The 26,114-nt window shown below is 45.1% G+C and overlaps 1 protein-coding gene across 1 annotated transcript; it reads left to right on the plus strand.

Moving 5' to 3' along the window:
* Positions 1-5,222: 5,222 nt before the first annotated feature.
* On the plus strand, positions 5,223-25,322 carry CTXND1 (cortexin domain containing 1). The gene is made up of 3 exons (XM_077318013.1): positions 5,223-5,292; positions 21,306-21,462; positions 24,193-25,322. Exon 3 carries the CDS (start codon positions 24,247-24,249, stop codon positions 24,424-24,426), a length of 180 nt encoding a protein of 59 aa, XP_077174128.1. The 5' UTR covers positions 5,223-5,292; positions 21,306-21,462; positions 24,193-24,246; the 3' UTR covers positions 24,427-25,322.
* The last annotated feature ends 792 nt before the right edge of the window (positions 25,323-26,114 follow it).

Here is a 26,114-nt window from a genome sequence, read left to right on the forward strand (position 1 = left end):
GTTCAGCCCTCTCTTCATCATCATGTATTATAATTTCACTTTTTTGTCCTCGCAGTGGTCCCTATTCTTTTTCTTGCTTGAAATATAACTAAAGAAGCCTTTTTTGTTATGTTTAGCATTTCTTCCTAGCCTAAGCTCATACTGAGCTTTAGCTTTTCTGATACTCCCCCTACAATTATTGGTTATTTGTTTATACTCATCCTTGGTAATTTGGCCTTCCTTCCATTTCCTAAATGACTCTTTTTTATTCCTCAAATCTTTTGACAACTCTTTATGGAGCCAACTTGGTTTCCTTAGGCTCCTTCCTTCTTTTTTTCTCAAGGGAATTGTTTGTGATTGAGCCTTCAGTATTTCACTGTTAAGAAATTCCTAGCCCTCTTGGACTCGCCCTGACCCTTAGCTTGACATTTTAACAGTTCACATCATAACAAACTTTGCTTAAAGCCAGTTTGGTGTAGTGAGAGCCAGTTTGGTGTAGTGGTTAGGAGCGCGGACTTCTAATCTGGCATGCCAGGTTCAATTCTGCACTCCCCCACATGCAACCAGCTGGGTGACCTTGGGCTCCCCACGGCACTGATAAAACTGCTCTGACCGAGCAGAGATATCAGGGCTCTCTCAGCCTCACCCACCCCACAGGGTGTCTGTTGTGGGGGAGAGGAATGGGAAGGCGACTGTAAGCCGCTTTGAGCCTCCTTCGGGTAGGGAAAAGCGACATATAAGAACCAACTCTTCTTCTTAAAATTTGGCGGCTTGTAAGCCACATTTGTCAATAAAAACTTCTCTCTCTAGATGTTTCACTTTACTATTCAGTATCATACGTAATGAGTCTATTGTTGTAAAAGCAATCTATAGTGTCTTAAGAAGTAATTCTGAGTATTTTGGGAACAGAAATATGGTACGGGAATGGGCAGTCCTTAGTAGCCAACTTCTTAATGGAGGATTTTGAATGCAAAGCACTGGAAGGCACAAGGTTAAAACCTACATATTAGTTCAGATATGTTGATAGCACCCTTACAATCTGACCACATAGACCAGAAAATTTATAAGCATTTCTGCAGCATTTTAAAAGCCTACATAATAACATGTGGAGGAAGAGGAAGGAAAGCTGCCATTTCTGGATGTGCTTGTTATATAGAAAATGTCAGAACATCTTGGACACACAGGCAATTGTAAGCCCACTCACAAAGATAGGTATTGAAGTGCCGATTTGAACAATTTTCCCTCTCAGAAGAGATCCATAATCAAGACTCTTGTAAACAGAGCAAAAGAAATTGCCAGACCAGCATATCTACAACAGAAGTTAGAGCACCTGTCAATTGTCCTTCAAGCAAATGGCTGCAAAAATAAAGAAAACTGTCTAATTTACAGCAATCATGTGAAGATACAAAAATATTAACAGTTAAGTCTGCCTTCCATATATTGAGAATGAAACAGAATCTCTAGGATTCTGCAGAGGAAAGGCATTAAGAAAACATTTATGCTCACACGAAAATATGTCAACAACTAAGATCTCTTTAAAGATCAAGTTCATCCTTTGCTAACATTGGGAACAGATAAGGTCCCTTGTGACCATGGCTTACATTTGCCTTCCCTTTCCTCTCCTCACAACAGACACCCTGTAAGGCTGAGAGAGCCCTGATATTACTGAAGAAGAGTTGGTTCTCATATGCCACTTTTCTCTACCCAAAGGAGGCTCAAAGTGGCTTACAGTCGCCTTCCCTTTCCTCTCCCCACAACAGACACCCTGTGAGGTGGGTGAGGCTGAGGGAGCCCTCATATTCCTGCTCAGCCAGAACAGCTTTATCAGTGCTGTGGTGAGCCCAAGGTCACCCAGCTGGCTGCATGTGGGGGAGCGTGGAATCAAACCCAGCTTGCCAGATTAGAAGTCTGCACTCCTAACCACTCCACTGAGCTGGCTAAGGATTCCAATAGCAAAGACTGGGAAAATGTCTAGAAAGATAATTTTTTATCACCAAATATGGCTTTCAAGTCCAAACATTTGAATTAAAAATTGTAATGTTATTGATATTCCATAATGTGACCTTTCCTTTACAGCCCAAAGTGGTGAAATTCATTGCAGCACCACAATGATCTGCCACCTTGTTCTCTTTCATGTTTTGTGCATGAAACTGCATGAAACCTACTGGATGGGGGATATGCTTTTAGGTAACACTGCATGTGAACGTGATCTTGGGGTACTTGTGGATTGTAAACTAAACATGAGCAGGCAGTGTGATGCAGCGGTAAAAAAGGCAAATGCCATTTTGGGCTGTATCAACAGGGGCATCACATCAAAATCACAAGATGTCATAGTCCCATTGTATATGGCACTGGTCAGACCACACCTGGAGTACTGTGTGCAGTTCTGGAGGCCTCACTTCAAGGAGGACGTCGATAAAATTGAAAGGGTACAGAGGAGAGCGACGAAGATGATCTGGGGCCAAGGGACCAAGCCCTATGAAGATAGGTTGAGGGACTTGGGAATGTTCAGCCTGGAGAAAAGGAGGTTGAGAGGGGGCATGATAGCCCTCTTTAAGTATTTGAAAGGTTGTCACTTGGAGGAGGGCAGGATGCTGTTTCTGTTGGCTGCAGAGGAGAGGACACGCAGTAATGAGTTTAAACTACAAGTACAACGATATAGGCTAGATATCAGGAAAAAAATTTCACAGTCAGAGTAGTTCAGCAGTGGAATAGGCATGCCTAAGGAGGTGGTGAGCTCCCCTCACTGGCAGTCTTCAAGCAAAGGTTGGATACACACTTTTCTTGGATGCTTTAGGATGCTTTGGGCTGATCCTGCGTCGAGCAGGGGGTTGGACTAGATGGCCCGTATGGCCCCTTCCAACTCTATGGTTCTGTGATTCTATGAAAGAGAACAGGAGGAAAATGCAGGCAAAAGGGGAAAAACCTGATGTTGAAACTGACAAGACTTCTTTAAAAACAACAACTGACTAGCAGCTATGAAGTCCTGGTTCCCATATTGCAGAGCACTTGGAGAAAGGCTCACACAACCTCATAATATGGGGAGACATTCTGAGTGTACAAAATGCACAGTAGAACCCAGTGACGCTGGCCCTGAAAGCTGTGATATTTGTAATATGTGGGGCGCCTATCTGTGCAAAGTTGGCTGCCGCTCCACCACTCTTTGCACAGGGCTGCAATTTGTATTGGGGAGGAGTCCTTTGGCAGAGGTTCTGGAGAGCTTTTTCACTCTTGTGCAAATGCCCTAATGCTAATTTCCTGCCCTTTCTTGCAACTGCATGCGGTTTTCCCTTTGTAGTTCTCTCATTTGACTTGGGCTTGGCCCAATAAAAAGATGACCCGGACTCTGCAGAAAATGAAAACAAAAGTATGTCCACTGGTGTCTATTCACATCTATCCGTTGATTCTTGAAGAGGGGCTATGCTTTCCACGCAAGATTCAGTCTCCAGTTTCTCCTATTAACAGGCACTGGGAAGGACCTCTCAACCCCAAAGAACCTTGTGAGCTGCTGTTCAGACTTCCATTGAGCCAGATGGATCCAATGTCCACCCTCTGCATTAGGAAGCTTGTATGGGTTTTCCCTATTACTCTTCACCCAATTGAAATCTGATTGTAAACTCCTTGAGTCAGAGATCTGTTTCGTCACCCTTTCCTTCTATTTTGTTGTTGTTGTTGTTAGGTGCGAAGTCGTGTCCGACCCATCACGACCCCCTGGACAATGATCCTCCAGGCCTTCCTGTCCTCTACCATTCCCCATTTAAGTCCATTTAAGTTTCCTTCTATAAGACCTGCTAATAAACACTCCACAGACCACAATGAACAAGGCACATTTGATCATAACTCAAACATTACAAGCTGCTTTTCTTCCAATGTGGACCAAAATGGCTTACAAAAGCAAAAACAAACAAACAAACCCCATTTTATCTTCATAACCCTGACCGTTTATGCACTGGGAACTTCACTGCCCCAGATCTTGTGAAGGAGCAAAAATCAGGGGCAGATGAGACACACTGGGCCAAATGCTCCCCCATGTGGGTGCAGGAAGAGGTGGGGCAACCTGCCACGACTAAAACTCCAGCCTGCATCCCAGCATGAAACCTCCAGTGCATAAATGGTCCCTGTGAGGCAAGTGAGGCTGAGCAAGAGCAACTGGTCCAAGGTTACCCAGAAAGCTTCCATGTCACAGTCGGCCTTTGAATCCGAGGCTCCCTGATCCTAGTTCAACGTCCAGCACAAGAGACTCCACTGGTGACCTCCGCATAATTTGCCTGCTTGTGGTGAGCCTGGACATATTCCTCATCCTCGCCCCATTACAAAAGCAATTTCATCCCAAAACCCCTGAATTTGTTGCGCCCGTATTACGATGCTGCATTAATCAAATGTCATATTGGAAAGGAATACAATGCAGACTGAAAGCATGCAAGGGGTCTTTCCGATGTCTCAGAAGTTGTACTGGTTGGATACAGATAAATAAATCAATGCACCCCTCCTCCGTTATCTGGTTCTCAAGGCATACCCAGTGGACTGTTCACTTAGCACACACCAGAGCCTCCGGATAGGGCAAGCGAGTGACTGCAGCCAGAAAACCCCAGACAGAGGCACAAACGCTCCCAGCATGAGCATGCAGATCCTTCAGGAGGTGGACAGTGTGAAAGAGAAGAGGGGAGCCCCTCTGCCATGACACAAGCCCGAGAGCTGCTCAGAAGAACAGGCACTTTCACGGTGCTGTAAGAAGAAGGGAGAGAGAAAAAAGAAGCATTGCAGCAAGAGAACTGGAGATTGCAGCAGTATGCCAGCAGTTAGTTAGCAACTGGGGAGGGGGAGATTCTTTCTGCTTTGTGGCTATTTCCAGACTGGTGTCAGCGCAGAAGGGATTCTTTCCTCGGTCCTTTGAGAGGGGGGCTGCAAATCACCCGGAGGAATGGCACCGGCGATGCGAGGATGCTGGAAGATTATACATCATGTCCCTGCGTCGCAGGGGATGGTTCGTGTGACCGTCCTGGACTGAACAAGTTCTTCCAATAGGCGAGTAACTCTGTTTTCTAGCTATTTCTTAGAGGCAGGAGGCTTCCCAACCTGAGATGCACACTCACTGTCTGCTGAATTTTTAAGCCAGCAGGGAAATCCATCTGCTAGGAGGCAAACAGTGTGTCGGGATTGGCACAAGGGAAAGAAAGACGGGTGGGAACATGAGAGTTCCCCTTGTCAGTAGCAAGAAGCAGCAAGCTTTGATGGAGATTGAGGTTCTTTTTTTCTTACTCTAGTGACAGCTGACGGATTCCAGTGGATTTGACCTCAGGACAGGAGCTGCAGGTGAATTGCGTTTGTAACTGTATAGAAAGGGGACTTGGCTGGATAATATTGGTGTTCGTGTAGAAGCAGATGCCCTCAAACGGCATACAGATGTTTAGATGTAAAGAAGAATAACCATATCACTTATTAAAATCAGAGTCCAGTAGCACCGTTAAGACCAACAAAGATTTATTCAAGGTGTGAGCTTTCGAGTGCAAGCACTCGAAAGCTCACGCCTTGAATAAATCTTTGTTGGTCTTAACGGTGCTACTGGACTCTGATTTTATTGTGCTGCTTCAGACCAACACAGCTACTCATTTGAACATATCACTGATTGACCTTGTAAGAACTGAATATTTGTTTCTTAGAAATCAGAGGATAAAATATGAGTTTGTATTGGAGGAGTAGGCCTGACCCAGGCACCCAAGTATCTTTAATTTTATATGTGCATGTGCACCACAATATAGCCATTACAATGGGGGTGTATGCTTGAGAGCACCGTGCTAATTCCTGATTTTGAGTTGCTCTTTTCATGAGCTAGATTTATTACTGTATTGGAGGACTGTGAAGAGATAAAGATTTGCCTCTACAGTCTTGGATTTTGACGTATACCCAACTTTTTATGCTGTACTTTTAAATCACCTAAATTGTGAAGAGGAGGCATTTTTAAAGACATATCCACAGAGAATCTGTTGAAGTTTTGCAAGTTTTTTAGTGATATAATGTGAGCCATAGTTTCACTGTGGCTCACATTAGTTTCTCTATTCACTGACTGAGAAAGGTAATTCATTGGTATTTGATAAATGTATCTTAGTGTCAGCATCTAGCAGAGTATTAATGTTAGGAACGATCTTAGTCTGTCTAATGAACAAGAAAAGATTGCAGGTTTGCTGTTCTAAATAGCCACTGCAAATTTAGCATTTACTCTGCTTTTTTCAAGTTAGGTGTTTATTAGGAAAACTCTCCCCTGTGATGATGAAACTGGGAACATTTCCCCTTTCAAACTTATAGAATCTAATCATATATGGTCCTTTCTCTCAAAAAAGAAAAAAATTAAGCTGGAAACAATGCATAGAGTTATTGTGCTGTAAAAATAAAGGCTACTAGAAAGAATACGTCAGCAACCTTCACGATGGTGGTAGATCCCCTGATCTACTTTTATATACCTGCTGGTTCATAATTACTGCAAATCAAAGGCTCTCCTGTTCACTCCATGGACCTAGTGTCATTTTCTGTAGCCTAACAGAACCATAAGTCTGACAGACCAGGTTTCTAAGCAGTTTTTAACCTCCCCAAAACGCCAGATGAGCACATAATGCATTTGGGATTTGTAGAAGTGTGTTTTTGTAAAAGTTCTGACGAATTAATAAATATACCTATCAGCATCTTCTTAGCCATGGCAGCCAAGTGGAACTTCCATGTACAGAGATAGTACACCTTAAAATACCTTAGATTCTAAAGAACAAGCAGCTGAGGATAACTGTGATAATATGTGAGTATTGTAGACGTACCTAGCTAGTCAGTATTTCAGACAGGATGGTGGAGAATTGGATCATTACATGACTTCGAAATTCATGCAGACTGAATATTTGGTGATTCACGGAACATGGGCCATGGCAAAGATATCCAGTGGCTGAATTCTGTGCATGTGCAAAACGTTCTATTTAAAAAGAAGATTAAAAGATGACCTGGTGGATCCAAGGCCTGGTGGATGAAAAAGAGACCAACACCAAAATGATTTAACGTGTGGTTCTTTCCCACAAATCATTAAGCTTAACAGGACGGCAAATTAATTGCAACACTGGAATCCCAGGATTGGAATTCCAGATGTGTCTTTTGGACCTAAAAAACAACCCAGCCACTGGGAGAGGAATTTATTTATTTATATTTGTATTTATCAAGAGTGGACCATAGTGCTGGTGAAGAAGAGTAAATCCTTCACCACCCCAACGTGGTTTGTTCAGTCAAGAGGTCCCTATGGGCTACAGCAGGGGTAGTCAACTCGTGGTCCTCTAGATGTTCATGGACTACAATTCCCATGAGCCCCTGCCAGCAAACATTGGCAGGGGTTCATGGGAATTGTAGTCCATGGACATTTGGAGGACCGCAGGTTGACTACCCCTGGGCTACAGCACCCACAGGGGAAAAGGGATGAATATGGGGTCCTATCTTTCCCTCCAAATAGGACTTAAAGCAAGGCGGGGATTATTTTAGAATGGGAAAATAGGGAACAGGAAGAGTTAACCTCCCTTTCTTCAGCATTGTGGCCTTGTTCCAGATCCTCCCCTCCCTGATTGCCTTAACAGCCAGTTTACACTTCTGGAATTCAAAACAACACTCTAGTGCCTCGTGAGCTGAAAAAAATAAGAGGGGCAGACTGGTCCAACCCCAGGAAGGTGTCCTGAGATTGAAAAGTAGAGAATTTCCATGGGAAATATGAAACTGCTCAGAATTTTTGTGTGCATCTAATTTGTGGTAGGAGGCCCTTGTATATCCCACGGTTACATCCTCATGATTCAAGGCAGCTGACCCTAATAATTAAACATATTTGCTTAGGCTGAACAATTCAGTTTTGTGGGAATTCCGAAATGAGCCCGCACCCTTTGAAAATTGAGACAATATGGTGCAGAAGCTTCACTGTCGGACTAGGACAGAGGAGAATCTGCTGTGCCTTGCCTGAGGTGACCTTTGACTAGTCACCTGTTCTCAGACTCACCAACTCCTTCACAGGATTGTTGTAAGGAGGGAAAAGAACCTGAGCTCCTGGAGGAAGAGTGGGATGGAAATGTGTTGAGCAGGGTTTCTTGACAGCCCGGGAATCGTTTCCCAAATGGGTGGGAGTTGATTATTTTAGATATATTTTTTTTAACTTTGTGAAATATTTATTGGGTGATAGGACCATTTTTAGTCATGTTGCCCTGCCCCCCCCCAATGGCCAATGACGGGCCTGGAGGGGGTGGAAAGGGGAGGGCCCTGGGTGGGCATGTCCACAGTTATGCTTCCCAACTATATTCTGTATGATCGCACCACTTCTGTTGTGTCTGTTGTGTGGAGAGGAAGGGAAGGCGATTGGAAGCCGCTTTGAGATTCCTTTGGGTAGAGAAGAGCGGCATATAAGAACCAACTCTTCTTCTTCAGTAATATCAGGGCTCTCTCCGCCTCCCTCACAGGGTGTCTGTTGTGGGGAGAGGAAAGGGAAGGTGAATGTAAACCGCTTTGAGACTCCTTCGGGAAGAGAAAAGTGGCATATAAGAACCAACTCTTCTTCTTCAGTAATATCAGGGCTCTCTCAGGCTCACCTCCCTCACATGGTATCTGTTGTGGGGAAAAGGAAGGTGAATGTAAGCCGCTTTGAGACTCCTTCGGGTAGAGAAGAGTGGCATATAAGAACCAACTCTTCTTCTTCTTCTTCTTCTTCTTCTACTACTACTACTACTTCTACTTCTTCTCAAAGCCTGAAGCAATCTTAAAGGGGCTTCTCAATGGTTAAAAAAAAGTTGAGAAAGACTGGTCTTAGAGAGATGCTTCCTCCCTGATTATAGTGGGGCTATACTTATGAACTGACAGATTTTTTTCCCTTTATGCTCCTATACATGGAAACAGATGAGAAATGAAAGAACCCAGCTATTTCCACACACATAAGCCAGAAGTCTGTCAGCCACGCAAAGCGCTACAGCCTCAGCACCAAGCCCTTTTAATGAATCTACCAAAATTCATCCAGATCTGAAATTTCAACAGAACAGCATTAATAAACTTCAACTGGTCCAGAACTGGCAGTGTGGGTCTTTACTGGGACCCAATGGGGAGCACATATTCAACCTGTGCTTCCCCAGTTGCGCCGGTTCCAGATTGAGGACTGGGTCAAGTTCAAGTTTTGGTACTGACCTTTAAAGCCCCAAACAGTCTGGAACGGTCTTATCTGTGGTCATACTGAGCTTTAGCTTTTCTAACACTCTCCCTACAAGCATTGGTTATTTGTTTATATTCCTCCTCGGATATAAGGTCCTCCTTTCATTTCCTAACTGAGTCTTTTTATTACTAAATTATTTTGAAACCTGCTTATGGGGCCACCCGGATTTCTTTAGGTTCCTCCCAGGTTTCCTTCTCAAGGGAATTGTCTGCAATTGTATCTTCAGTATTTCACTTTTGATAAACTCCCAGCCTTCTTGGACTTCCATCTCGTTAAGTTTTTCTGACCACGGGATTCTACCTAACGTAATTTGAAGCTTGTTATAATTTGCTCTCCTGTGTGTGTGACTATGTACAGCTTTTCTCTTCCCAAAGATCATAAAGTCCACAGTACTTGGAGTATTGTGTTCAGTTTTGGTCACCTCAGCTGAAGAAGGATGTAGAGAACCTGGAGTATGTCCAGAGGAGGGCAACAAAGATGGTGAGGAGTTTGGAGACCAAGTCGTATGAGGAAAGGTTGAGGGAGCTTGGTCTGTTTAGCCTGGTGGCTTAAATATATAAAATAGGGCTGTCATACAGAAGATGGAGCAGAGTTGTTTTCTGTTGCCCCAGAGGTTTGGACCAGAACAAATGGGCTGAAATTAATTCAGAAGAATTTTCAGCTAAATGTCCAGAAGAAATTCCTGACAGTTAGAGTGGTTCCTCAGTGGAACAGGCGTCCTCAGTAGGTGGTGAGTTTCCTTGGAAGTTTTTAAGCAGAGGATAGAGAGTCATCTGACAGAAATGCTGACTTTATTAACTTAGGCAGATTGTGAGTGGGTGGGCAGGAAGGGATGTGCCAGTGTTTGCCTCTTGTGGCCCTTCTTTGCATACCCAAGGAATTGCTAACTGCTGTTTTGGGGTGGTAGGTGAATAGTTCAGCAGTGGAATAGGCTGCCTAAGAAGGTGGTGAGCTCCCCCTCACTGGTAGTCTTCAAGGAAAGGTTGGATACACAATTTTCTTGGATGCTTTAGGATGCTTTGGACTGATCCTGCGTTGAGCAGGGGGTTGGACTAGATGGCCTGTATGGCTCCTTCCAACTCTATGATTCTGTGATTCTGTGATTCCAATTCTGAATTTCTTCTAGGCCAGTCTGGATGGTTTCAGGAGATTTTTGGGGTATGTGTGGAAAATTGGGCGTGAAATTGGGGTCACTTTGGTTAGGCAGGTTGTTGTGAGTTTATGCATTGTGCGTGGGTAGGACTAGATGACCCTGGAGGTCCCTTCCAACTCTATGATTCTATGATCTGAGGTGTCTGTGTTCAGTGGACAGAGATCACTAAGTTCTTTTAAAACAATCAGCTCTTTATTCAATCGAACACCAATTCCAAACACTGAACAAGAAACACTGGAACAACGCAAACTTATATAACTTTAGTTTGCTCGGCAAATAACCTAATTGGTCCTAAGTGAAGGCCGTTCATTTAGGGAGTTCAATTATATGTTCCGATTGGCTGTGATTGTGCAGTCCTCAAGCCTTTATTTGCATAAAGTTAGGTGGTAAGAATTGTCCACATACCCTACAACATCTCCATTTGCCAACAAGCACCTCTAACCCGTCTCACAAAATGTCCCCCTTGCCCAACAAATCTTCACATCTTAACAGTTTCTCATCAGCTGACAACATCTGCAATACTTCCAGTGTGGTCAGAATTACTCCGAATACGAGCACAGTTATGAAGAGGTGTTGACCTCTTTACTTCTGTAGTTTTAATACTGTTTGGAAAGGAATCTTTGCTGAATGGAAAAAATGATGCCAGACGCAGTGCTTAGAAGAACTTTACCTTTGGGGGGGCCTCTGGAAACAAACAATAGCTTAATTAACTTTTTCAGTTATATGAAGATGACTTTTTGTTTCCAGATAGGGCTCCAGCTCTCAGCTGGTTTGTATAAATACTCTATCAATACACAGCGGCATCTCTCTGCAATATAAGCAACCATCAGCTGAACAAGGATGCCTGCAGTGGCTGGCACTTAAGGGCCAGGCAGCAAACTGCATTCCCTTGTGCACTGAAGAAAGGGCCAGTTAGTAGAATTGAAATGCTTCTACTGGTTTGCCATGTGAGCTCTAAACATTTTGCTATCCCTTGATGGCTTAGTCATCCTTGCACCAGATAATGGTGGTGGTGGAATACGCCATCAAGACCCAGCTGATTTTGGGCAAACTTGTAATGTTTTCAAGACAAATGGGCAAACACTGATGGGTTGACATTACCTGCCTCTACCTTATACTGAATCAGACCATCAAAGTCAGAATTGTTTATTCAGATGTGGAAGATGCTTGCCAAGATTTCAGGTTGAGATTTTTCATAGCACCTCATGCAGCTGGGCAGGGAGAAGGGGGAATGAGTCAGCTCAGGAGCTACTGGTGAGTGTTGCGTTCTTTCATACGCTGTGTGAGGGCAGCGTGTGAGGGTACATAGGTTGCAGGAGAGTGGGGGCTATTTGAGTGTTGTTGTTTTGTCTGTTCCTTTCCTGGGTGGTGGGGGACCGCAGCTAATTGCATTTGCTGATTTGCTTTAGTTGGCAATTTTGCCTGGAGCTGACTTCTAGCTCCAGCCTCTGCTGGTGGGCCGATGCTTGCCCCCCAGAGCTGCGAGTCAAAGGGTGAGAGCTAAAGATCTCATGGTCTTGGCTCAAGCCAAGGGACTCTGTAAGTGCTTCAGAGTTTGCAGAAGGGGTCTGCTTCTTCCCGCAATAGATTGAAGCCGCATAACTGGTGATGGACCTTTCTGTGGCATGTTTGTATTTTTACCTCAGAGTAACTTTAAATATACATGCACCAAGTGCAAGTTCATATCGCTCCTGGAGGAGAAGGTTCAGAAGCTAGAAGAATACCTCTCCACACTTGATTCTAAAAAGGAGGACGAAGAGTTCTTAGAAAGAACTCATGGAACACTTTTTGAAGGGCAATTGGGAGAGGTGGGAAAGGTATCTCACCAATTAGAGGAGAATCCAATACAAGAGGACAGCGGATGGAAGAATGTTACCTAGAGGTGTAGAAAAATAAGGATACTCAGAAACCATTTCCAGGATCTACCCGTAGATAGTGACTCTCAACCACAGGAACAAGGGCTATGTCCCCCAAAGCTCAGGGCAATTAACAAACTTGCACACCAAAACATATACAAAACTTTAAACTAAAGAAATCAGGGTTGAATGGGTATAAGACAGGAAGAATGGGGGAAATATTGATGTGAAGAAGTTTGTGGAATTATCAGTATCTCTGGAAAAAGGTGTACCCTTCAAGTGTGTAGGAATGTATATATTGGATCTAAGAACATACACACAGTGAAAATACGAAGGCAGAACCACACAGAGGTGCGTATGTACACAGATTCCCAGAGAACACACACAGAGATAGGTGCTGGTGTTCAGCTTAAATAGGAAATGTGTATCCTTGGACTAAGGTTGGGTGCTTTAGCCCCTAAAACAATATACTCGAGGTGATTACATGTGTATAATAAAGAATGTTTCAGGGGGTTCTCCGTGGTATAAAAGTTGAGAATGTCTGCCCTAATTAAGGCATCTAGGCAGCTCCTGGAAGCATGGTGTTTCACTAGCATGTACAGTTCCGTTTCCGCTTGGGAGAAGTCAGGTAATTTTGTCAGTTTGGACACGTCTGACATCTATTTGTACATTTAATCTAGGCAAGGCCATCAAAGAGAGGCGATGTTGGAGACATGTATTTGCTGGCAAAATTCCTCTGAAAGTGGGGAAGGGTCTAGCCACTAATGCAGACACCACATAAAACTGGAAAAGGGCCATCAGGAGTGGAACAGCAGGCAGCAGGTTTGGTAATTGTTATTTTAGAATCTCACTTACCTTTTTTATTTATTTTAGGTTCTTGGGGTTTAGCCTTTTACTTCCTTTAGAATAGATTAACACAAAAACAAACAAAAAAAATTGAGAAAATTCAGGTTGTTAATTTAATTTTTGTCTAGAGGGCCTTATTTTTGTCCTTGGGGTACTCTGGACATATGGAAGAGGCAGATTGAGAGCAGGGTTCCTTTGTCATCTTGGAGGGGGGCCTCCTTATTGAGTTAAAATCCCGTCTCTCTGTTTGTCAGGGCTTCTTAACTATTCTGCAGTTGCCCCCCCACTGCACCCCCAGCTTCAGTATGGTGTACATGTTTCAGAAACTCAGTTTCCAGGCTGAGAATGAAGCTTTAAGCCGAAACTTTTTCTCTTTCTCTCAGCTGAGACTTCCTGAACCTAGAACTTCTTTCTTTTATTATAATTCACTAAAAGGATAATAGATCAAATTCCATTAAGAAGAAGAGTTGGTTCTTATATGCTGCTTTTCTCTTCCCGAAGAAGTCTCAAAGCGGCTTACAGTTGCCTTCCCTTTCCTCTCCCCACAATAGACAGGTAAGGCCGAGAAAGCCCTGATATTCCTGCTCGGTCAGAACAGCTTTATCAGTAACTAGCCCAAGGTCACCCAGCTGGCTGCATGTGGGGGAGCAGGGAATTGAACCTGGCTTGCCAGATTAGAAGTCTGCACTCCTAACCACTACACCAAAGTTGGCTCTCTTGGTGTACTGCATTTAGGATTCAAAAGGATACCATTTTTTCCCCCTGTGGTCATCATGGCTCTAATTTTTGTCTCTGCAAGAGCATGAAAAGCCATCCTATTGAATATATATGGATCAATATAAGACAATCAAAATATCAATGTGTCATGTTCAAACATTGCGATTTGAATGGGGGGGAGATTTTGATGTGAAGAATTTTGTGGAATTATCAGCATCTCTGGAAAAAGTGGAATTAAGTTTAAAATAATTTTCTTCCTTGGCTCACTGTATAGCAGACATTTTCTGTTTATTTCTATTTATTCATTAGACTGTTATCCTGCCACTCCCAGACGAGCTGGCTCATGGCGGCTTAAATATATAAAATATAAAACCCGTAAAATACAGTATAAACAGATAAAAACGACACAACTCAGATGGCGATTAAGCTTCGGTCGCCAAAGCAGCCGTTCCAACCTGAAGCAGCCAGCGGCGCAGCATGGAGGGGGAGGAGCGGCACTAACTGGTGTGCCGGGACTGGCGTCCCCCCCCCACACACACACACTCTGCGGTGCTGGCTGTTTCCGGCTGGAACAGCCACTTCAGCAGCCGAAGCACCCAACCCTAAAATCCCATATCAGGCCCTTAACCTTCAATCATCTGTTCCCGGCTTTGGCAACTAGATGTAAAGTAAGCCCCTTCCTAGGGGGTCCAGATCATACAAGGACAGGGAAGGATGTAAAGAGTGAGATCCTCAACTTCTAGGTTCCCACATATGCACAGACATTGAGATCTTGGGATCTGCCTAATCACAGGGCTGTAGGCATTGCTTGGAATCTTATATACCGTATATACTTGCATCTAAGCTGACCCGCATATAAGCCGAGGCACCTAATTACACCACAGAATACTGAGAAAACTTATTGACTCACATATAAGCCTAGGGTGGTGTTTGGATAGTGGCTTTTTCTCCTTCCCTCCCCTACCTAGGGGTATTTTGGGCAGGTTTTTTTCCCTTTTCTTCCCACCCTCCTCCTCCCTCCTCTGACCCCTCTTGCCTTTTTACAGCCTGTGCTCCTTCCCTGTGTTCTGTTCCCGGTGTTCTGTTCCCTCCACTTTTCATTCCTTCCTCTAGGGGCCATTTCTTTCTTCTGCTCTCTGCTCTCCCTCTGAGATAGAGGCTTCAGAGCTTCCTGCATAGCTTCCTGCAACAAGTGCTAGCCTCGTGCTAGCTTCCTTAAGGCAGGGAGGGGGGATGCGGAGACTGCTCTTTCCCTCCCGGGCTCTCTACTTCTTTTGCCTCTGTTTCTTAAGGTAAGTTTACTTGTCCCCCCACCCCCCACCCTCCTATCTTATTTGGCAGCTGTTTTTAATACCCGCATATAAGCCGAAGGAGACTTTTTCCGTTTAAAAAAAGGGCTGAAAAACTCAGCTTATATGGGAGTATATATGGGAGTTAAAGGCCATCCGTAGTCGCACAGAAGTAATGTTAGCCACATAAAATGTTCTTCTATGGTCTTTAAGCAGCGGTTGGACAGATACTTATCATGGCCGCTAGCAGTACTGAGGCTCCTCAACCTTATGGCAGAACCACAGTGGTCTCCCTGTCTACGCCTCCGACATGTGCCAGGTGAACAAATGCTGGGAGGAGTTTTGCAGGTAGGACACAACAACAGAAACTGCCCTGCTTCTTTATGCCGGCCTGTCACTTCTCGTAGCAATGTCTGAACCTTCCTCCAATAGAACAGCTGCTTAACTTGGAGCCATGGGCTTGAGTGTTGGGAAAGGATCTGGGGGCCCAGGTTCGAATCCCTGTTCTGCCACTGTAGCATTACTCAATTTTCCACAGGGACTTGCAGCTTTGCCATCTGCCATTCAGTCTGATCCCGGAGCCACCTTTCTACTGAGGATACTGGCACCTGCCATAATTTTTAAAAATAAATTATCATTGGTATTTAATACAGCTGTCTTCTAAAGGAAGCAGTGTGGCAACCCAGCTTGGATTTATCAACCGTTCTGCAGAAGCAGGTCACCTACTCTAAGGGCGAGGGGCCGCTATTCTATTACCCATTTCTTTTTTTTTAAACCGTGCAGCAAGGATGCTTGTGTAGACCGAGATTCCTCAAGGCCCTCTAAGGGCTGACTTTGTCCTTCACCACCTCTGCTGCTAACCTTCGCAAGCAGCAAATGGGTCACGTTCCCTGCTGGAGATTAATTGCTCTTCACTGGTTTTCCACCAGCCTACTCAGCACATGGGGGAGGGGGCGCTTCTGCCCACGCGCCTGGCAAATGTTGCACCAGAGGCAAAACATGCCCACTTCCCTTGGTGGTGAGTAGTTAAGCCTCCCACCAATGGAGGTGCAACTCTGCAGGGATATGCATTGTACTCCTTTTGGGAATTGCTGAACATGCAAGGTCATCCTCTGCACACACCAACCCCATTCTAACTATGTACTCTGGTGAACAACAGGGCAATAATATGGATGCTGAGTAAATTCTTTAAAATATATATACCTTATTTGTTTATTTTATTATATTACATTTGTAGACCACCTTCCCCTAAGGCTCAGGGCAGTTCACATAGAACGTAACACAGCAAAACTCGTGCCAACCCCGGCACAGTTGCAGGTTGTTCTTGATGTCATGAGAAGCAGAGGTAAATGCCTCGTGTGGAAATGGTCCCTATTTATTCTCTGCTGGCTCTGTCATGTAAACGGACTTGGGAAGCCATCCATGTTCTAGCATTACAAAGAGCAAACAAGCCATCATATGGTGGGGAGATTAATTTCAGTATTGATAGCCGAACTGCCTCATTACGGTTGTGCATGTGCATAAGCAGCAGTGTCTTGCCTGATGGGGAGATGGCTGCTGCACATGGCAAGGTGGCTGCTGCACATGGCGAGGACCCCAATATAGATTGACACTCATGGGCTTCGCCTTAACTTCACCTTCCTGACGGTCCAGCAGGCCTGATGGAGAGGGGGAGCTGGACAGACATGTCACTTGGACCCCGTGGGCAAGCCTGCCGGTGGGTTCTACCCCCCAAAGGGACTGTGGCCAGCTGGTTGCAGGATGGGCAGGAGTGGTTTTGAGGATCCACCCCCTCACCTTTGAGTGTGGCCTCAATCATGCCAAACAACATTCAGTTTGTGTCTGTGTATATTTTGTGCGCCGGTATTGTCCCACCCTGCAAACTTAAATGGACTCCAGGGAATAGTAGAGGACAGGAAGGCCTGGAGGATTATTGTCCATGGAGTTGCGATGGGTCGGACATGACTTCACACCTAACAACAACAATTGTCCCACCCCATACCCAGCAAACCCCTGAATACCAATAGGCAACTTCAGGGGGAGGCCTTGGTCTCTCTCTCCAAAGGAACTGGTTGGCCACTTTGTGATGTAGGATTCTGAATGAGATGGATCACTGGCCTCATTCACCAGGGCTCTGCCTTGGTTCATATGTTCTCTGCAGCTTAGACTCTAGACTTCAGTAATTAAATGAAACTCCATCCTGTATCCTCTTTTCCTCTTCAGTGTTTCATGTCTGTGTCCAACCTGGAAAACAAAAAGCAATTTCTAGATTTTCAGACACGATCCAAGTGGCCAGAGCATAAGACCTTGAAAAGACTGGGGTTCTAGTATTTAAAGTTCTACTGCTCCGAACCCATAACAAAGCCAATCTCCTCCTTGCTCTCCCCCTTGGAGTGGATTTGTGAATTTCTGGAATGTTCCCTCATCAGTTTTGTTGCGAGGAAACATAAAATTTAATTAGCAAGTTAAGGCCAGTGCTTCATCAGCAAATTTTTTAAATACCTTATTAAAGCTGTTGAAAGGGATTCTAATTTATCAAGCCACCACAAAAGGACTAAATGGAACTGTGTACGCTTTTTTCTTCTCTGATTATTTGCCAATGAATTTGGTGTTTTAGGATCCATCTTTGCAGAAACATTCCTTTGAAATTCCTTCCAGATACTACCCCCAGTGGAAGGCCAACTTAAAATACTGATAGCTTCAGCTAGAGGGGGAAACAATGTGAAGATCTGAAAATCTGCTTAAAAAAATATATCCTGCTTTTCACTACCTGAAGGAGTCCCAAAAGTGGTTCACAAACACCTTTCCCTTCCTCTCCTCATACCTGAGAGAGCTCTAACAGAACTGCTCCGTGAGAACACCCCTAAGAACTTGTGACTGGCCCAAGGTCACCCAGCTGGCTTCATGTGAAGGAGTGGAGAATCAAACCGAGTTCTCCAGATTACAGTCAGCTGCTCTCAACCACCACACCATGCTGGCTCACCATGATTATATTCTTTCTCCTATAGAGACTTCAGGAGCATAAAACCAGAGCCTGAAAATCTCACCTCAGGCTACTAACAGTCCTGAATTTGGACAAGGACTGGCAACCTCCAGGTGGGGCCAGGAGATTTCTCAGAACTACAACAGATCTGTAGACTAAAGAGATCCCTGAAGAAAATAGCTGGAATCCCAGGGTGAACATACTGGGGATATATTACTGAATGTTTTGGCTCCCCTGAGACAGAACGAGCAAGAAAATTGCCTTGAATGAAATGGGCCGTGTAAGAGCTGAAACAGCTCTTAAAATTAAGACCAGAGCAAGACAAGCATACATACAAAGGGGCCTGCATGCAGAAACCAAAATAATTCATCAGGGTTTTGCTGCTATAATAAGGTTTGTTTTTTCCCCCCTGATAGAACTCTAGCAGCAAAAGATAATTAATTGTTTTTCTGGGAAAAGTAGCCTACTGAGCTTATAGTTCTCTCTCTAGGCACCAAAATTCCTTGCCTGCCCCTCTCCATCAAGAGTATATCATTTCCGAATTAGAGGTGCAGATGTTTTTGGTCAACGTTGGATAAGAATGGTCCAGTCTGCTGTTTAATGGACCTCAACATGAAATTAAAGACAGATTCATTGGTTTAATTTGGCATCTCTGTTGAATAATTGAGTAGCTTTTATGTGGACTTGAGGAACGTTGGTTTCATATGGAAGGGTGCCAAGGCAGGGGGTCTGCTGCCAATATTCTGATGGAATTACCTTGCACAAATCTGTGATGAACATCCAGGTTTTACAGCTGAGGTGTTGGCCTCTTATGCACTAGTGTTTATTTTTTCACTCTGCATTATTTTGACTCCCTTCAGAGCTCCATTTGCTTTCTCCTCATTGTTTCTGAAAGTGATTTTGTGGCAGTTTCCCCCTTGCTTCGCTTCCAAGCTGAACGTTCATAATGATTCCCTCTTTTTACTCCTTGATTGCCATTCCAACTCCTACATTGATGTGGTCCTTCCTACTCCGCACCTTCTGCCATTCCTCCTCCTTTCATTGATGTAAAAGTTCCACTGCTACATCTACATTTTAGTTTTTATATAGTGGGATAAGTCTAGGCAATGCAGCTTTTTCTCCCTAAGAAATGTTTTCTGCAAGACTCTCCTGGGAGAGCACTTAAATACACAATCCCTCCTTACCTGCACTCTGATATTATTGTGGGACAGGTATACTGTTTGTTTAGAGCAGACTTTCTCGACATTTTAGGCATTAGGAAGCCCCCTGAAATATTCTTCAGGCTTCAGAAAGCCCCAGAAGTGGCATGATGTGCAGAACATGGTTGGGAAGCATAGCTCTGTACACACCCACCCCAGGTCTCCCCCCAGGACAATCATTGGCCAATTTGCCCCTACTTTGTGTCTTTCAAGAGGATATACATATAATCTCAAGTAACCACTAGGGCTAGATTCCAGCCTCAGATCCCCCTCAAGTACAAACCCGGGAATGTCTTGCAGAGACATGTCCAAGCTTGGGATACCATGATGTCATTGCTTAGCACAATCCAGAAATGACATCACTGTGTTGAGTGACATGATGTTTTTGGGTGAATACCCCTGATAATTACATTGCTTCCATGTTGCACTGAAAGTGGCATCATGATGTCGGAGCAATGCCAAAAAAATAAGTATCTGCCCCCCACCATCTTCCACAGTCACAATCTCCCTACAGTCATCTTGAATATGCGACACGGTCTATTGTGAGCCTTATTGATTTGGCTTGACATACCAGAATAACAGCTGGGTGTGAGAAAAGGATCAATTAAATTTCAGGAAATATCAAAATGGACAAATCATCAAACAGTCAGTCCTTGAGCAGCTGGAACTGAGAGCTGTGATTTCTAAGACTCAGCATGGGTTTCACAAGAGCAAGTCATGTCAGACCAACCTTACCTCTTTTTTTGAGAAAGTGACTACCTTGCTGGATCAGGGGAATGCCGTGGACATAGTTCATATGGATTTCAGTAAAGCTTTTGATAAGGTTCCACATGATATTCTTGTTGACAAGCTGGAAAATTCAGTATGGATCCTAATTCTTTCAGGTGGATTGATAACTGGTTGACTGATCATACCCAAAGGGTACTTGTAAAAGGTTCAGCATCCTCTTGGAGAAGAGTGACAAGTGGAGTGCCCCAGGGATCTGTCCTGGGGCCTGTGTTGTTCAACATATTTATAAATGAATTGGATAAGAGATTAGAGGGGATACTTATTAAATAAACTGGGAAGCATAGCAAACACAACAGAAGAAAGAATCATAATACAAGATGATCTTGAAGCTCGAGAACTGGTCTAAACTGAATAAAATGAAATTCAATAGGGACAATTGTAAAGTTCTGCTTCTAGATAGGAAAAACCATAGACACCAATATAAGTTGTGGGAGACTTATCTTGGCAGTAGTATGTGCGATAAGGATCTAGGAGTCTTAGTAGACCATACGTTGAACATGAGTCAGCTGTGTAACTCAGTGTCTAAAAGGCTAATGGGAATTTAGGGTATATTTTGGGCTGATCCTACATTGAGCAGGGGATTGGACTAGATGGCCTGTATGGCCCCTTCCAACTCTATGATTCTATGATTCTATATCAAACGGAGTATTGTGTCCAGATCACGGGAGGTTTATTCTGCTCTGGTTCGGCCTCACTTGGAGTCCTGTGTTCAGTTTTGGGCACCACAGTTGAAGAGGGACGTAGACAAGCTGGAGCGTGTCCGGAGGAGGGCAACAAAGATGGTGAGGGGTTTGGAGACCAAGATGTATGAGGAAAGGTTGGGGGAGGAGATGACTGAGAGGGGATTTGATAACCATCTTCAAGTATTTAAATGGGTGCCATATAGAGGATGGAGCAGATCCCTCTCTTGCCCCGGAGGGACGGACCATATCCAATGGGATGAAATTAATTATTAATTCAAAAGAAATTCCATCTAAACATCTGGAAGAAGTTCCTGACAGTCAGAGTGGTTTCTCAGTGGAACAAGCTTCCTCGAGAGCTGGTGAGATCTCCATCTTTGGAAATTTTTAAACAGAGGCTGGAGAGCCATCTGACGGAGAGGCTGATTCTGTGAAGAATCAAGGGGCTGGCAGGTTACATTGGATGAGCGATAGGGTTGTGAGTGTCCTGCATAGTGCAGGGGGTTGGACTAGATGACCCATGAGGTACCTTACAACTCTATGATTCTATGATTGTCCACAGGACACAGCTGAAGAGGGCAATGTAACTTTTCTGTTATTCTTTTACAACAGGAGTCCAGACTTGCTCCCATCTACTTGCTTGTTCCAGGTTTCATGACAGGAACTCCTCCGTGTACGTCAACTGCCAATCAGGTGCAGCGAGTGATCCCAGACTCAGCTCACAATCCAGAAAAGAGAGAGAGTTGGATAGAGGCCAGCAAAATTAAGGGTATGGAAGAACTATCTCTATAAAAGAATTAGTCACAGGCCATTTTCCTTCTTCCATTTTATTCTCACTACATTAACTACCCCCAAGGTTGGTTAGACTGACAGAGGAGAAGACAGCGATTGGCCAATGGTAGTAGAATGGGGATTTAAACATTGGTCTCCCAAATCCTCGTTCAACCACTACCCCACACTGGCTCACGTGAGTGCAAATCATTTTGACCTCACCGGCCTCTTTCATTCAGGTGTCTCAGAAGTGTTGGTGGGACTGGTCCATGAGGCAGTAGAGTTCACACAATACCTCAGGAGTTGGCCCTCAGGTCTTCTGAGGTTTCAGCATGTCAGTCTAAAAAAACAGCATCTCTTCCACTTCCCTAGTCTCTTTCTCTGACTCAAATTAGATTTTGTGCATAGAGCAATACCTCCCATGATTGCTTTAGGATGCTTTGGGCTGATCCTGCGTTGAGCAGGGGGTTGGACTAGATGGCCTGTATGGCCCCTTCCAACTCTATAATTCTGTGATATACAATTAATAGTTTGCTAGTACCCACAATTAATAGTTTGCTAGATGGGGAAGAAATGGAGATAGTGACAGATTTTATTTTCCTGGGCTCCAAGATCACTGCAGATGGGGACTGCAGCAAAGAAATTAAAAGACGCTTGCTCCTGGGGAGGAAAGCTATGGCAAATCTAGACAGCATCCTAAAAAGCAGAGACATCACCCTGCCAACAAAAGTGCGTTTAGTCAAGGCTATGGTATTCCCAGTTGCAATGTATGGCTGTGAAAGTTGGACCATAAGGAAGGCCGAGCATCAAAGAATTGAGGCTTTTGAACTCTGGTGCTGGAGAAGACTCTTGCGAGTCCCTTGGACTGCAAGGCGAACAAACCGGTCAGTCCTAGAGGAGATCAACCCTGACTGCTCTTTAGAAGGCCAGATCCTGAAGATGAAACTCAAATACTTTGGCCACCTCATGAGAAGGAAGGACTCCCTGGAGAAGAGTCTAATGCTGGGAGCGATCGAGGGCAAAAGAAGAAGGGGACGACAGAGAATGAGGTGGCTGGATGGAGTCACTGAAGCAGTAGGTGCAAACTTAAATGGACTCCGGGGAATGGTAGAGGACAGGAAGGCCTGGAGGATCATTGTCCATGGGGTCGCGATGGGTCGGACACGACTTCGCACATAACAACAACAAGTACCCACTTGCTTCTTCACAGTGAACCTGCAAGGACAAAATAGGAAAAAGGAGGAGGATTGCTGGGTGGGAGGAGACACAAAGTTTCTACGTAGCGTGTCTTGGGGTATCGAACAGCAGGAGAAAAGTTCAGGGGGTAAACACGGGAACTTCCTGAAAAGAAGGACAAGGTGGGACAGGAGCATGCCTAGAGTCAAACTGCAAGGACAGAAACATGGAATGGAATTAACTGTAATGATACAGTTTATTATAACGACTAGCCTGAATCTTGGGAGAATTCTAACATTGATAATAGACACTCTTGTGGAAACACTGCTGTTGTTTTCGCCTGCCGTCATTTATTTAAATCAGTGCTAAAACTTAATCAGTTTTAATGTTGTATTTTATATCATTGTGTACACCGCCCTAAACTGGCTTGCCGGGGAGGCAGTCTAAAAATCACACGCCCCTGCTGGACCGCCTGTCCCTCTACGCCCCCTCAGGGCCCTTTCCTCTGCAGGAGAGAACTTATTAGTGATCCCTGGCCTGCGGGAGGTATGCCTGGCCTCAACCCAGGCCAGGAACATTTCGGTCCTGGCCCTGACCTGGTGGAATGAGCTCCTGGGGGAGCTGAGGCCCCTGTTGGAGCTTTCCCAGTTCTGCAGGGCCTGCAGTACAGAGCTCTTCCACCAGGCCTTTGGTTGAGACCAGGGCAGTTAGAGCTCCCCCCCAAATTGGCTAGATCAGGGGTAGTCAACCTGGGGTCCTCCAGATGTTCATGGACTACAATTTCCATGAGCCCCTGCCAGCAAATGCTGGCAGGGGCTCATGGGAATTGTAGCCCACGAACATCTGGAGGACCCCAGGTTGACTACCCCTGGGCTAGATCATCAGACCACTCCCCTACCATCTATTCCCTGAGGTACAGGACACTGGGACATCTGCTGAATGGGGAGGGGGCAGAAAGTTAGTTTTTGCCGGCTGGGGAGGGATATTTCTTGTTTTATCGGGGGGGGGGTGTTGTTGTGGGGGTTTTATTGTGTTACCTGACACAAGCCGGCTTGTCTGGGAGTGGGGGGCAATAAATAAACAAGCAAGCAAGCAAACAAACAAACAAAATTTGACTTTGTCGAGACAACCTCTGCACGACAGAAATTATTGCCCTTGAAAGAGTTGCTGCAGCTGTATAGATTCCAACATGAAAACATCAAGTGCCTCCCTTCAGAAATGGCCTGAAATGAGCCTCCTTAGATAGCCTGAGCGGGACTGAGGCCTGCCAGAGCTTCATCCCTCTGCTGAAGATGACACAGATTTAAAGGGCCAATGTGCTTTTTATTCCAGCCATAACCCCTGGCACGTTTGGATGGGTGGTGCCCATAATCTTCGACAGCAGGGAGTTCTAGATAGCGGAGAGCAAAGCGGAAATAATAATTCTTCTTTTCCCTTTTGCCTAAAGGTTAGGCAAGACACCCCCCTCTCCCTTGCTTGTTCCCCAAAGCCCTCGTCTCCTGGGCCCTACAATCCCACATTGGTCAGCTGTTTCTTTTGTCGTGTTCCGCAGGTGTACAATGATGGTAGCAGTAGGAACCGGGCCCGATGCGGAGAGACATGAGCCATGGAGGGACCAACCCCGGAGCCGGTCTTTGTTGACGTGGATAAAGGGTTAACGCTGGCATGCTTCGTCTTCCTTTGCCTTTTCTTGATTGTCATGATTATCCGCTGTGCCAAAGTCATCATGGACCCTTACAGCGCCATCCCAACATCTACATGGGAAGAACAGCACCTGGATGACTGATGGGGCGAGGGAGGCAGGGCAAGGAATACACAAGAATCTGGACCAACCAGAAGCACACAAAATGGATGGCCCCTTCCTCCCAGTGAGGGGGTGGAGTCTTATCCAGCTACTCCAAGACTGCATCAGTTCTGGTGACGGCACGCCGGTTTCCGCACAAGGCCTATTGGGGGCCCCAACTTCCAACGTATTTGTATGTGGTGATCTCCGAGTTTTAACAAGACAAAAAAGAATGTCAGTGTTCTGTCAAAGCACAAAAGCTGTCTAGGCTTTTCTCCTTCCCAGCTTTTTTGCCGACTAAGCGCCTTCTCCCCACTGAAATCAATTTCGTTTTTAATTGAAAGCAAGCGCACAACAGCTTAAGGGCAAAAGGACTGCGGATGCCTGAAGCACAACAGCTGGGTGTAGGGAGGTGGATTAAAAGTGTGCCGTAAACAGATGCACAAAACACAATAAATCCTGGCCTGTGTTTAATTTCTAATAACCATGGAGCACAAAGGGAGAAGAAAGGCACGCCGCAAATAGTCATCGATGTATACACATCTGAGAAAGTGTCCAGCAGTGCATTTATCTGCATTTATCTGTCTAGATCAGATTAGAGCCTCTTGTGGCGCAGAGTGGTAAGGCAGCCGCCTGAAAGCTTTGCTCATGAGGTTGGGAGTTCGATCCCAGCAGCCGGCTCAAGGTTGACTCAGCCTTCCATCCTTCCGAGGTCGGTAAAATGAGTACCCAGCTTGCTGCTGGGGGGTAAACGGTCATGACTGGGGAAGGCACTGGCAAACCACCCCGTATTGAGTCTGCCATGAAAACGCTAGAGGGCGTCACCCCAAGGGTCAGACATGACTCGGTGCTTGCACAGGGGATACCTTTACCTTTACCTTTATCTGTCTAGATCAGGCTTTCTCCACCAGGGCCCTGGAAGGGCTTCCCAGATGGGTGGGAGTTAATAATTTTCATATATATATATTTAAAATTTGTTAACCATCTATCAGGTGATATGACAATATATGGTCATATCAACCTCTCCGCCCCCGCTTCCAAAATGGCCAGTGATGGGTCTGGAGGGGGTGGGTAAGGGAGGCCATGGGTGGGCATGTCCACAGCTCTGCTTCCCAACCATATTCTGCATGATAACACCACTTCTAGGATTTCTGGAAGGCTGAAGAATGTTTCAGGGGTCTCCCGATGGCCAAAAAGTTGACAATGGCTGGTCCAGTCTAGATATATAGAGCTCAGGTCCCAAAGTCTTGACACACTGTAGCATGAGCCGAGGAACAATTGTCTTAAGAACAGGGTCTTTCACATAGCAGCAGACCTGATTCTTGGTGAGGAAGGTCATTGCACCTTGACAGTCACTGCATCTTGTCCATGTTAGCCCACCCTTGTCCGATCTCAGAAGTTAAGTAGGGCAGGTCCTGGTTACTACTTGGATGAGAGACCAGGAAGGGCCCCTGTGCAGAGGCAGGCAATGGCAAGCCACCTCTGTTCATCTCTTGCCTTGAAAACCCAACGGTGGCCAAACTGGCTCTCCAGATGTCCATGGGCTACAATTCCCATGAGCCCCTGCTAGGGCACCCAGTACATGTGATGCTGAAATTCTGTGATCCAAACGCGACATGTTTCTTTGGGGCTTCCAAAGCAGGGGTGTATGTGTGGGGAGGTTAATAGGGATTAAGGTCATGGCACTGAAC

The sequence above is a fragment of the Paroedura picta genome, chromosome 18, assembly GCF_049243985.1.
Source record: "Paroedura picta isolate Pp20150507F chromosome 18, Ppicta_v3.0, whole genome shotgun sequence".
Lineage (NCBI taxonomy): Eukaryota > Metazoa > Chordata > Lepidosauria > Squamata > Gekkonidae > Paroedura > Paroedura picta.